Here is a 12,486-nt window from a genome sequence, read left to right as displayed (position 1 = left end):
CGCCAGCCCCGACGCCGTCGCTTTGCCCCCCCGCCGAAGCCATCGCTCTGCCCCCCCGCCAGCCCCGACGCTCTGCCCCCCCCCGGCGCCGTCGCACTGCCCCCGCCCGACGCCGTCGCTCTGCCCCCCCGCCGACGCTCTGCCCCCCCCCCCCCGCCGACGCCGTCGCTCTGCCCCCCCCGCCGACGCCGTCGCTCTGCCCTCCCGCCAGCCCTGTCGCCGTCGCTCTGCCCCCCCCCCCCCCCCCGCCGGCCCCGACGCCGTCGCTCTGCCCCCACCACCCCGCCGCCGTCGCTCTGCCCCCACCACCCCGCCGGTCCCGACGCCGTCGCTCTGCCCCCACCACCCCGCCGGCCCCGATGCCGTCGCTCTGCCCCCACCCGCCAGCCCCGACGCTCTGCCCCCCCCCCCCCGCCCCGACGCCGTTGCTCTGCCTCCCCCCTCCGCCGGCCCCGACGCCGTCGCTCTGCCTCCCCCCCGGCCAGCCCCAACACCGTCGCTCTGCCCCCGCCCGCCAGCCCCGACGCCGTCGCTCTGTCCCCCCCGCCTGCCCCGACACCGTCGCTCTGCCCCCCCCGCCAGCCCCGACACCGTCGCTCTGCCCCCCCTGCTGGCCCCGATGCTGTCGCTCTGCCCCCCCTGCTGGCCCCGATGCTGTCGCTCTGCCCCGTCACTCTGCTCACCTCATCTTTTGTTTTCTCGTTTTCGGTTTTAAGCTCTTCATATTTCTCAATGGCTGAAAGAAAAGAAAGAGAATTTACACAATGAACCACAATTAGTTCTGCAAAACAGGAGCAGAGCGCCCCCAGAGTTTTATCTAGTGGTCAGTCTCCCCCCAGCCAGACACAGCTGATAACAGGGAGCACCAGCCTGTATTCCCTGCAGATGGTGGTGAGGGGCACTGCACACATCCCCCACTGGTCACTACTGCTGCTGTCCATGGTCCTGGATTCCCACCAGGCTCGCCTCCCCTCATCATCCGCAGACTAGACCTCCGGCTCTCATGACGCTCTGAATCCCCGGGGAGACGGGACAACAAACACCGGAGAAAAGTGCGGAGCGTGGGGGCCGGATGTGGCCCCCGCGCAATACTCTATAGCACTAAGAATATCACAGCAGCAAGGCAGAAACATTACTACAAGGACAGAGACGAGGAGTTCAGAGCCCCCATAACAATAGTCCTAGCCCCCGTCCCCGTGCCGCAATCGTGCGAGCCGCCGTCCCCTTCCTGCGCCACAATAGTCCTAGCCCCCGTGCCTTCCCCGCACCACAATAGTCCTAGCCCCCGTGCCCTCCCCGCACCACAATAGTCCCAGCCCCCATTCTCTCCTGTCTTGATGACCCTCATAATCCCTGTTCTATCCCCACATGACGATCTTCCTAATCGCCTTCCCTGTCCCGGCACGCTAATCCTCCTAATTTTCGTCCCTGTCCTCTCCCAGCACGACGTTCCCCCCTAGTCCAATGCTCTCAAGGCACAACTATCCTCCAAATCCCCATCCCCTTCCCACATGATGATCCCCTAATCCTCTCTCAGCAGTACAATCCCCCAATCCCCATACTTTCCCAGTTTGATCCCCTAATCCCAATCCTCTCACTGCACTACGATTCTCCTAATTCCTGCCCCCCCCCCCCCGCACACAGTATAATCCCCTTAAATCCCATCGTACCCCTGTAGGTGACCCAATCCCAGTCCTCTACCTGACATAACCACTGTCCAGCCATATGGGGACATCCATTATCCATAGTGTCCATATACTGCCCCAGCTGACTGGTGACGTCCCGGGTCGGAGACCCTGCTGATCATTTACTGATGACTTAACAGCTGAAAGGGGGTAAACATCCTTAAAAAAAACATGTGCAGCATAGAATGTTTGCAGGACATACAAATACAGACACTGTAGGGCGGCGATATGGGAGCAGCGTATACTGGAAGATATATGGGAGCAGCGTATACTGGAAGATATATGGGAGCCGGACACACTGCGGGAAGTTATATAGGGAGCAGTATAGACTGTGGGAGGATATAGGGGAGCAGTACACTGTGGGGGACACACAGAGCCGAGTCCTGCTATTAAGACCACCAGCTAATATCAACACGGACAGCAGCTAGACGGGCCGGGGGGCTCAGTAGGGGGAAGGTAGGTGGTCTCCAGTATCTGCATCCACAGGGTCAATAGAGCAAAAACAACAATCGAGGTCCTACAGATAGTCAACTGGGTCGAAGTCTGGGGAATTAGTGAGCGGGGTAAGTACTTGGAGGTCTTGGTCTTCCATCGTTGGACATTTCTAGCCACTGACATGTCACATTGTCCTGCTGGAAGATCCCATCTGCCCCGGGAAGACAATCAGCATGTATGGGTGTAGGTGATCTGCAAGGTTGGATCCATAACCCTATTGGATCACAGCGCCTAAAACATGGATGAGCGGCGAGAGAACGCCACGAGAAACTCGCATAACGCTGCCGCCACCGGCTTGTGGTCTTCCAGCAATGGTCGCAGGGTGTTTGTTTCTTGTCTGACAGCCAACGTCCGATCATCCGACGAAGCAGAAAACGTGACCCATCGGAGAAGACAACCCTCCACCAATCAGTGGCGGTCCGATTCTGATGTGCAGATTGAAGCCTTTTCTTCTGATCGGCGCAGTGACCATCCGTCGGCTTCGGAGCCCCATACGCAGTAGGGTCCGCTGATCTGTTGTGTTAGACACGTCTGGTAGCCCCCCGGTTCATGCTGAGCGGCTCCACTGTAGCGTATCGGTCGGCCCTCGCGGACCTTCATAGCCGGTGTTCTCCTCTCCCATCAGTGGCACTTGGTGCTCCGCAGCTTCCATGTTGGTTATTCCCAATGGGGCCATTTATCTACTCACCATACGCTTCCACCGCAGCAGCAGGCGAACCGATCACAAACTGCGCTGTATGAGGAATACCGCCACCCTCGGCCCGATAATCATCCTACTCTGATAAATCACGCCTTTTATCCCTGACAATGCGTGATATGTGAGCAGATGGTCTATCGCACCCCTTATATACCCACCGCACCACCCACCATGTCACTTCCATCAGGGGCCACGCGCTGCCGATGGCAAAAGTAGGAGGTCATAATAATAGGACACAACTGCATATATGGCAGCAGTGTACACTGTGGGGGTTTTTATATAGGGAGCAGCGTACACTGGGGGGGGGGGGTGATAAAAAGGAGCAGCATACACTGTGAAGGATTATATAGGGGAGCAGGGTATTCTGTTGGGGTATATATAGGGGAGCAGCGCATTCTGTGGGGGGTTATATAGGGGAGCAGCGCATTCTGTGGGGGTTATATAAGGGAGCAGCGCATTCTGTGGGGGTTATATAGGGGAGCAGCGCATTCTCTGGAGGCTTATAGGGGGAGCAGCGCATTCTGTGGGTGTTATATATAGGGGAGCAGCGCATTCTGTGGGTGTTATATAGGGGAGCAGCGCATTCTGTGGGGGTTATACAGGGGAGCAGCGCATTCTGTGGGGGTTATACAGGGGAGCAGCGCATTCTGTGGGGGTTATACAGGGGAGCAGCGCATTCTGTGGGGGTTATACAGGGGAGCAGCGCATTCTGTGGGGGTTATATAGGGGAGCAGCGCATTCTGTGGGGGTTATATAGGGGAGCAGCGCATTCTGTGGGGGTTATATAGGGGAGCAGCGCATTATGTGGAGGGTTATATAGGGCAGCAGCGCATTCTGTGGGGGGTATATAGGGCAGCAGCGCATTCTGTGGGGGTTATACAGGGGAGCAGCGCATTCTGTGGGGGTTATACAGGGGAGCAGCGCATTCTGTGGGGGTTATACAGGGGAGCAGCGCATTCTGTGGGGGTTATACAGGGGAGCAGCGCATTCTGTGGGGGTTATATAGGGGAGCAGCGCATTCTGTGGGGGTTATATAGGGGAGCAGTGCATTCTGTGGGGGTTATATAGGGGAGCAGCGCATTCTGTGGGGGTTATATAGGGGAGCAGCGCATTATGTGGAGGGTTATATAGGGCAGCAGCGCATTCTGTGGGGGGTATATAGGGCAGCAGCGCATTCTGTGGGGGGGTTATATAGGGCAGCAGTGCATTCTGTGGGGGGTTATATAGGGCAGCAGCACATTCTGTGGGGGGTTATATAGGGCAGCAGTGCATTCTGTGGGGGGTTATATAGGGCAGCAGCACATTCTGTGGGGGGTTATATAGGGCAGCAGCACATTCTGTGGGGGGTTATATAGGGCAGCAGCACATTCTGTGGGGGGTTATATAGGGCAGCAGCACATTCTGTGGGGGGTTATATAGGGCAGCAGCACATTCTGTGGGGGGTTATATAGGGCAGCAGCACATTCTGTGGGGGGTTATATAGGTGAGCAGCGTACTTTGTGGGGGGATTATATAGGGGAGTGGCATACTCTGTGTGGGATTATATAGAGGAGCAGCGTACTCTGTGGGGGATTATACAGGTTAGAGGTGTACACTATGGGGAATATAGTAGGGAGAGGTTACACTATGGGGGAATATGGTAGGGAGCGGTATACACTGTTGGGGGATTATATAGGACAGCGGCGTACACCATTGGGGGATTATATAGGACAGCGGTGTACACTGTGGGGGGAATTATAGTATGGAGGGTATACATAGGTCAGCAGTATATACTGTGTGGAAAACATATATAGGGCAGCAGTATATACAGTGTGGAGGCGTTATATAGGGGAGCAGCGCATTCTGTGGGGGGTTATATAGGGCAGCAGCGCATTCTGTGGGGGGTTATATAGGGCAGCAGCGCATTCTGTGGGGGGTTATATAGGGCAGCAGCGCGTTCTGTGGGGGGTTATATAGGTGAGCAGCGTACTCTGTGGGGTATTATATAGGGGAGTGGCATATTCTGTGTGGGATTATATAGAGGAGCAGCATACTCTGTGGGGGATTATACAGGTTAGAGGTGTACACTATGGGGGAATATAGTGGGGAGAGGTTACACTATGGGGGAATATAGTGGGGAGCGGTATACACTGTTGGGGGATTATATAGGACAGCGGCGTACCCCGTTGGGGGATTATATAGGACAGCGGTGTACACTGTGGGGGGAATTATAGTATGGAGGGTGTATATAGAGCAGCATTATATGTGAGTAGGGTATACATAGGTCAGCAGTACATACTGTGTGGAAAACATATATAGGGCAACAGTATATAGTGTGGAGGGGTTATATAGGGCAGCAGTATATACAGTGTGGAGGGGTTATATAGGGGAGCAGCGCATTCTGTGGGGGTTTATATAGGGGAGCAGCGCATTCTGAGGGGGTTATATAGGGGAGCAGCAGATTCTGCAGGGGTTATATAGGGGAGCAGCGCATTCTGCGGGGGGAGTATATAGGGGAGCAGCACATTATGCGGGGGGAGTATATAGGGGAGCAGTGCATTCTGCGGGAGAAGTATATAGGGGAGCAGCGCATTCTGCGGGGGGTTATATAGGGGAGCAGCGCATTCTGTGGGGGTTTATAAAGGGGAGCAGCGCATTCTGTGGGGGTTTATAAAGGGGAGCAGCGCATTCTGTGGGGGTTTATAAAGGGGAGCAGCGCATTCTGTGGGGGGTTATATAGGGGAGCAGCGCATTCTGTGGGGGTTATATAGGGGAGCAGCGCATTCTGTGGGGGTTATATAGGGGAGCAGCGCATTCTGTGGGGGTTATATACGGGAGCAGCGCATTCTGTGGGGGGTTATATAGGGGAGCAGCGCATTCTGTGGGGGGTTATATAGGGGAGCAGCGCATTCTGTGGGGGGTTATATAGGGGAGCAGCGCATTCTGTGGGGGGTTATATAGGGGAGCAGCGCATTCTGTGGGGGGTTATAGGGGGAGCAGCGCATTCTGTGGGGGTTATATATAGGGGAGCAGCGCATTCTGTGGAGGTTATATATAGGGGAGCAGCGCATTCTGTGGGGGTTATATAGGGGAGCAACGCATTCTGTGGGGGTTATATACGGGAACAGCGCATTCTGTGGGGGGTTATATAGGGGAGCAGCGCATTCTGTGGGGGTTATATATAGGGGAGCAGCGCATTCTGTGGAGGTTATATATAGGGGAGCAGCGCATTCTGTGGGGGTTATATAGGGGAGCAGCGCATTCTGTGGGGGTTATATACGGGAACAGCGCATTCTGTGGGGGGTTATATAGGGGAGCAGCGCATTCTGTGGGGGGTTATATAGGGGAGCAGCGCATTCTGTGGGGGGTTATATAGGGGAGCAGCGCATTCTGTGGGGGGTTATAGGGGGAGCAGCGCATTCTGTGGGGGTTATATATAGGGGAGCAGCGCATTCTGTGGAGGTTATATATAGGGGAGCAGCGCATTCTGTGGGGGTTATATAGGGGAGCAGCGCATTCTGTGGGGGTTATATAGGGGAGCAGCGCATTCTGTGGGGGTTATATAGGGGAGCAGCGCATTATGTGGGGGTTATATAGGGGAGCAGCGCATTATGTGGGGGTTATATAGGGCAGCAGCGCATTCTGTGGGGGGGGTATATAGGGCAGCAGCGCATTCTGTGGGGGGTTATATAGGTGAGCAGCGCATTCTGTGGGGGGTTATATAGGTGAGCGGCATACTCTGTGTGGGATTATATAGAGGAGCAGCGTACTCTGTGGGGGATTATACAGGTTAGAGGTGTACACTATGGGGGAATATAGTGGGGAGCGGTATACACTGTTGGGGGATTATACAGGACAGCGGCGTACACCGTTGGGGGATTATATAGGACAGCGGCGTACACTGTGGGGGGAATTAATGTATGGAGGGTATATATAGAGCAGCATTATATGTGAGTAGGGTATACATAGGTCAGCAGTACATACTGTGTGGAAAACATATATAGGGCAACAGTATATAGTGTGGAGGGGTTATATAGGGCTGCAGTGTACCATGTAAAGAGTATATATATTGGACAGCAGTATATACTATGTGGAGTGTATATATGGAAGCAATCTATGGGTATATATAGGGCCACAATATATACTGTGTGGAGGGTGTATATATAGGGGAGCAGTGTACATTGTGGAGGGTATATATAGAGCAGCAGTATATACTGTGTGGAGGGTATATATAGGAGCACAGTGTACATTGTGGAGGGTATATATAGGGCAGCAGTATATACTGTGTGGAGGGAATATGTAGGGCAGCAGTATATGCGGTGTGGAGAGTATATATAGGGCAGCCGTACATATTGTGGAGGGTATATATAGGGCAGTATATGCAATGTGGGGGGTATACATAGGGAAGCAGTATATACGGTGTGGAGGGTATATATAGGGACATAGTGCACATTGTAGAAGGTATATATATGGCAGCAGTATATACTTTATGGGGAATATATATGGGGCACCAGCATATACTGTATGAAGGGTATATATAGGGGTGCAGTGTACATTGTTGAGGGTATATATAGAGCAGGCGTATATACTGTGTGGAGGGCATATAGGGGGGCACAGTGTCCATGGTGTAGGGTATATATAGGGCAGCCATATATTGTGTACAGTATATATAGGGGTGCAGTGTACATTGTGGAGGGCATACATAGGGCAGCAGTATATACTGTGTGGAGGGTATACATAGGGCAGCAGTCTATACTGTATGGAGGGTATATATGGGGGTGCAGTGTACATTGTGGAGAGTATATAGGGCAACAGTATATACTGCATGAAGGGTAGATATAGGGGTGCAGTGTACATTGTGGAGGGTATATATAGGGCAGCAGTGTGCATTGTGAGGGGTATATATAGGGCAGCAGCAGCATACATTGGAGGGTATATATAGGGGCACAGTGTACACGGTGTGGAGGGTATATATAGGGGCACAGTGTACATTGTGAGGGGTATATATATGGCAGCAGTATATACTTTATGGGGAATATATATGGGGCACCAGCATATACTGTATGAAGGGTATATATAGGGGTGCAGTGTACATTGTTGAGGGTATATATAGGGCAGACGTATATACTGTGTGGAGGGCATATAGGGGGGCACAGTGTGCATGGTGTAGGGTATATATAGGGCAGCCATATTTGTGTACAGTATATATAGGGGTGCAGTGTACATTGTGGAGGGCATATATAGGGCAGCAGTATATACTGTGTGGAGGATATACATAGGGCAGCAGTATATACTGTATGGAGGGTATATATAGGGGTGCAGTGTACATCGTGGAGAGTATATATAGGGCAGCAGTATATACTGTATGGAAAATTTATACAGGCAGCCATATATACTGGCACAGTGTACATTGTGGGGGTTATATATAGGGGTACAGTGTACATTGTGGACAGTATATAGGGCAACAGTATATACTGCATGAAGGGTAGATATAGGGGTGCCGTGTACATTGTGGAGAGTATATATAGGGCAGCAGTATATACTGCATGGAGGCTATATATAGGGACACTGTACACGGTGTGGAGGGTTTATATAGGGCAGCAGTGTGCATTGTGAGGGGTATATATAGGGCAGCAGCAGCATACATTGGAGGGTATATATAAGGGCACAGTGTACATTGGAGGGTATATATAAGGGCACAGTGTACACGGTGTGGAGGGTATATATAGCGCAGCAGTGTACATTGTGAGGGGTATATATATGGCAGCAGTATATACTTTATGGGGAATATATATGGGGCACCAGCATATACTGTATGGAGGGTATATATAGGGGTGCAGTGTACATTGTTGAGGGTATATATAGGGCAGACGTATATACTGTGTGGAGGGCATATAGGGGGGCACAGTGTCCATGGTGTAGGGTATATATAGGGCAGCCATATATTGTGTACAGTATATATCGGGGTGCAGTGTACATTGTGGAGGGCATATATAGGGCAGCAGTATATACTGTGTGGAGGGTATACATAGGGCAGCAGTATATACTGTGTGGAGGGTATATATGGGGGTGCAGTGTACATTGTGGAGAGTATATATAGGGCAGCAGTATATACTGTATGGAAAATGTATACAGGCAGCCGTATATACTGGCACAGTGTACATTGTGGGGGGTATATATAGGGCAGCAGTATATACTGCATGGAGGCTATATATAGGGGCACAGTGTACACGGTGTGGAGGGTGTATTATATAGGGCAGCAGTGTACATTGTGAGGGGTATATATAGAGCTGCAATATATATTGTTTGGAGGGTATATATATAGGGGCACAGTGTACACGGTGTGGAGGGTGTATATAGGGCAGCAGTGTGCATTGTGAGGGGTATATATAGGGCAGCTGCATACATTGGAGGGTATATATAGGGGCACAGCGTACACGGTGTGGAGGGTATATATAGGGGCACAGTGTACACAGTGTGGAGGGTATATATAGGGCAGCAGTGTACATTGTGAGGGGTATATATAGAGCTGCAATATATTGTTTGGAGGGTGTATATATAGGGGCACAGTGCACACGGTGTGGAGGGTATATATAGGGGCACAGTGTACATTGTGAGGGGTGTATATATAGAGCTGCAGTATATATTGTTTGGAGGGTGTATATATAGGGGCACAGTGTACACGGTGTGGAGGGTATATATAGGGGCACGGTGCACACAGTGTGGAGGGTATATATAGGGGCACAGTGTACACGGTGTGGAGGGTATATATAGGGGCACAGTGTACACGGTGTGGAGGGTATATATAGGGGCACGGTGCACACAGTGTGGAGGGTATATATAGGGGCACGGTGCACACAGTGTGGAGGGTATATATAGGGGCACAGTGTACACGGTGTGGAGGGTATATATAGGGGCACAGTGTACACGGTGTGGAGGGTATATATAGGGGCACGGTGCACACAGTGTGGAGGGTATATATAGGGGCACAGTGTACACGGTGTGGAGGGTATATATAGGGGCACAGTGTACACGGTGTGGAGGGTATATATAGGGGCACGGTGCACACAGTGTGGAGGGTATATATAGGGGCACGGTGCACACAGTGTGGAGGGTATATATAGGGGCACAGTGTACACGGTGTGGAGGGTATATATAGGGGCACAGTGTACACGGTGTGGAGGGTATATATAGGGGCACGGTGCACACAGTGTGGAGGGCATATATAGGGGCACAGTGTACACGGTGTGGAGGGTATATATAGGGGCACAGTGTACACGGTGTGGAGGGTATATATAGGGCAGCAGTATATACAGTGTGCAGGGATAGAAGAGCCATGAGGTCGGGCGCTGTACGGCTGGCACCGGCGCCGCCCTGGACGGGGGAGGAGGCCTGGGGCGGCGGCTCCGGGTTGCAGGTGAGCGGGCGCTGAGGACCGGGCACTCACCCTGCTCCTTCAGGCCGGCGAGGACCCTCAGCTCCCGGTCCTCCGCCTCCTCCTCCGGGCGGATCATGGTGACAGCTGGGAGATGCGGCTCCGGCAGCCCCGGAAGTGGGAGAGCTGTGGGCGGGGCCTGTTACCTATAGAGGGCGGTCACCTATAGAGGCGCCCTGGATGTCACCTACAAGACCCTGAGCACCCCGACACCAGTGACCCTCGGAGGGACGGACAGACCCGTTATTACCCCTCAGCCCCCAGAAAATGGCCTGATAATAGATTTACTTAATAATCCTCCAGACAGATCCATATAGTTCTCAGCAGTGGGCTGCAGTCCGTATACCGGCCCATTATATGCTGCACGGGGGAGCCTACACATCCTAATGAAGCCGCTCAATCTTATAGATGTGCTTGAGAAAGTAAATGTTGTACACCGAGGCCGTGCGATTGTCCAGAAGGTGAGGCCATAAGCCAACCAAATACCCCACCCACCTGAACAACTCAATAACCCCTCACCTACATAGAGGCACCTCAGTGTCACCCAAACACCTCAATGACTCCATACCCACCTACTAGACACCTCGTGTTCCCCAATCCAACAAAAAAACACCTCAGTGAGCCCCGACTCATCTACCAGACAATGTCCCCCAAATCAACCAAACACCTCAGGAACCCCACCACCACCATCCAAACCACTCAGTGCCTCCCAAAACAAAACATGTTACCCTCCAACTATCCAAGCCCATCACTGACTGACCCCTCCAGAAACCAAACAAACACTTCAATGACCCTTCCCACCTACAGACACCTCTACATCCCTCAAGCAACTCAGTGAGCCCACCTATCAGACACCATAGATGTTCCCCAAACAAATACCTCAGTGAGCCCCTACTCAACTACCAGGCACCTCACTGCTTCCCCCCCCCCCCCCAAAAAAAAAACAATCAAATACCTCAATGTCTCCAAAACCAACCAAACTCCTCAATGACCTCCCACCAACCAACAAGACACCTCAATATCCCTCAAACTATACAACTCAGTGAGCCTCCACCCACTTACCAGACACCTCAGTATCCACCAAACCAACCAAACACTTCAAGGACTCTTCCATTATTCAAATGCCTAAGTGACTCCTCTTCAACCAAGCAAACATCTCAATAACCCCACCCCCAACCAAATAAACACCTCCCTGATCCCTCTACCATCTGCACCTCTCAGTAAATTCCCCGCCTCTGAACAATTTAACCCCTCAGTGACTCCCGCACGATCCAAACCACTTAGTTCCCCTCCGAAACCAAGCAACTCATCTCAGTGACCCATACATCCACCTACCAGATATCTAAGTATCCCCCAAACCAACCATACACCTCAGTTATCCTACACCCACTTACAAGACACTTCAATATCCACCAAACCAACCAACAACTCAGTGAGCCTCCCTCCTACCTACCAGAAACCTCAATGTCCCCCAAACCAACCAAATACCTCAGTGAGCTCTCACTCATCCAACAAACACCTCACTGTCCACCAAACCAACCAAACAATGCAATAACTACCCACCTCACAGACACCTCTGTGTCTCCCAAACCAACCAAACACCTCTGTGAGCCCCCACCCATCTACCAGACACCTTAGTGTCATCCAAACTCCTCAGTGACCCTCCACTCGCCTACTAGAGACCCCAGTGCCCCCAAATACCTCAGTGAGCTCCCTCCCACTGACCAGACATTTGTGTTCCCCCAACCAACCAAACATCTCAGTAACCCATACATCCACCTACAAAATATTTCAGTGTCTCCAAAGCAACCAGACACCTCAGTTATCCTCCACCCACCTACAAGACATATCAATATTCTCCAAAACAACTCGTTAAGCCCACCTACCAGATACCTCAGTGTCCCCCAAACCAACCAAACACCTCAATGACCCATAAACCCAAATACCAGATATCTCAGTGTCACCCAAATAAACCAAACAACTCAGTGAGACCCCCTTCTATCTACCAGACATCTCAGTGTAACCATAACCAACCACACCTCAGTTATCCCCAACCACCTACAAGACATCTCAATATCCCCCAAACCAATCAAACAACTCAGTGAACCCTCACCCACCTACCAGACACCTCAGTGTCATCCAAACACCTCAGTGACCCTCCTGTCACCTACTAGAAACCCCAGTGTCCTCTAGAA

At 52.1% G+C, this 12,486-nt stretch overlaps 1 protein-coding gene across 4 annotated transcripts in view; it reads right to left on the bottom strand.

The window, feature by feature from the left end:
* The window catches only part of SHTN1 (shootin 1), a 69,409-nt gene extending 58,986 nt beyond the window's left edge, over window positions 1–10,423 (bottom strand). For all 4 annotated transcript variants that reach the window (XM_066601379.1, XM_066601381.1, XM_066601380.1 and 1 more), the window contains exons 1-2: window positions 10,304–10,423; window positions 684–736 (exon numbers count right to left, since the gene is read on the bottom strand). In XM_066601379.1, the coding sequence (XP_066457476.1) occupies window positions 684–736; window positions 10,304–10,370 (120 nt within the window). In that variant the 5' untranslated portion in view covers window positions 10,371–10,423. The remainder of the gene's footprint in view (window positions 1–683; window positions 737–10,303) is intronic.
* Between the last annotated feature and the right edge of the window lie 2,063 nt (window positions 10,424–12,486).

This window comes from Eleutherodactylus coqui, chromosome 4, assembly GCF_035609145.1.
Source record: "Eleutherodactylus coqui strain aEleCoq1 chromosome 4, aEleCoq1.hap1, whole genome shotgun sequence".
Taxonomy (NCBI): domain Eukaryota; kingdom Metazoa; phylum Chordata; class Amphibia; order Anura; family Eleutherodactylidae; genus Eleutherodactylus; species Eleutherodactylus coqui.
The sequence above is the reverse complement of the archived record's forward strand: the minus strand, read 5'-3'. Positions and strand labels throughout refer to the sequence as shown.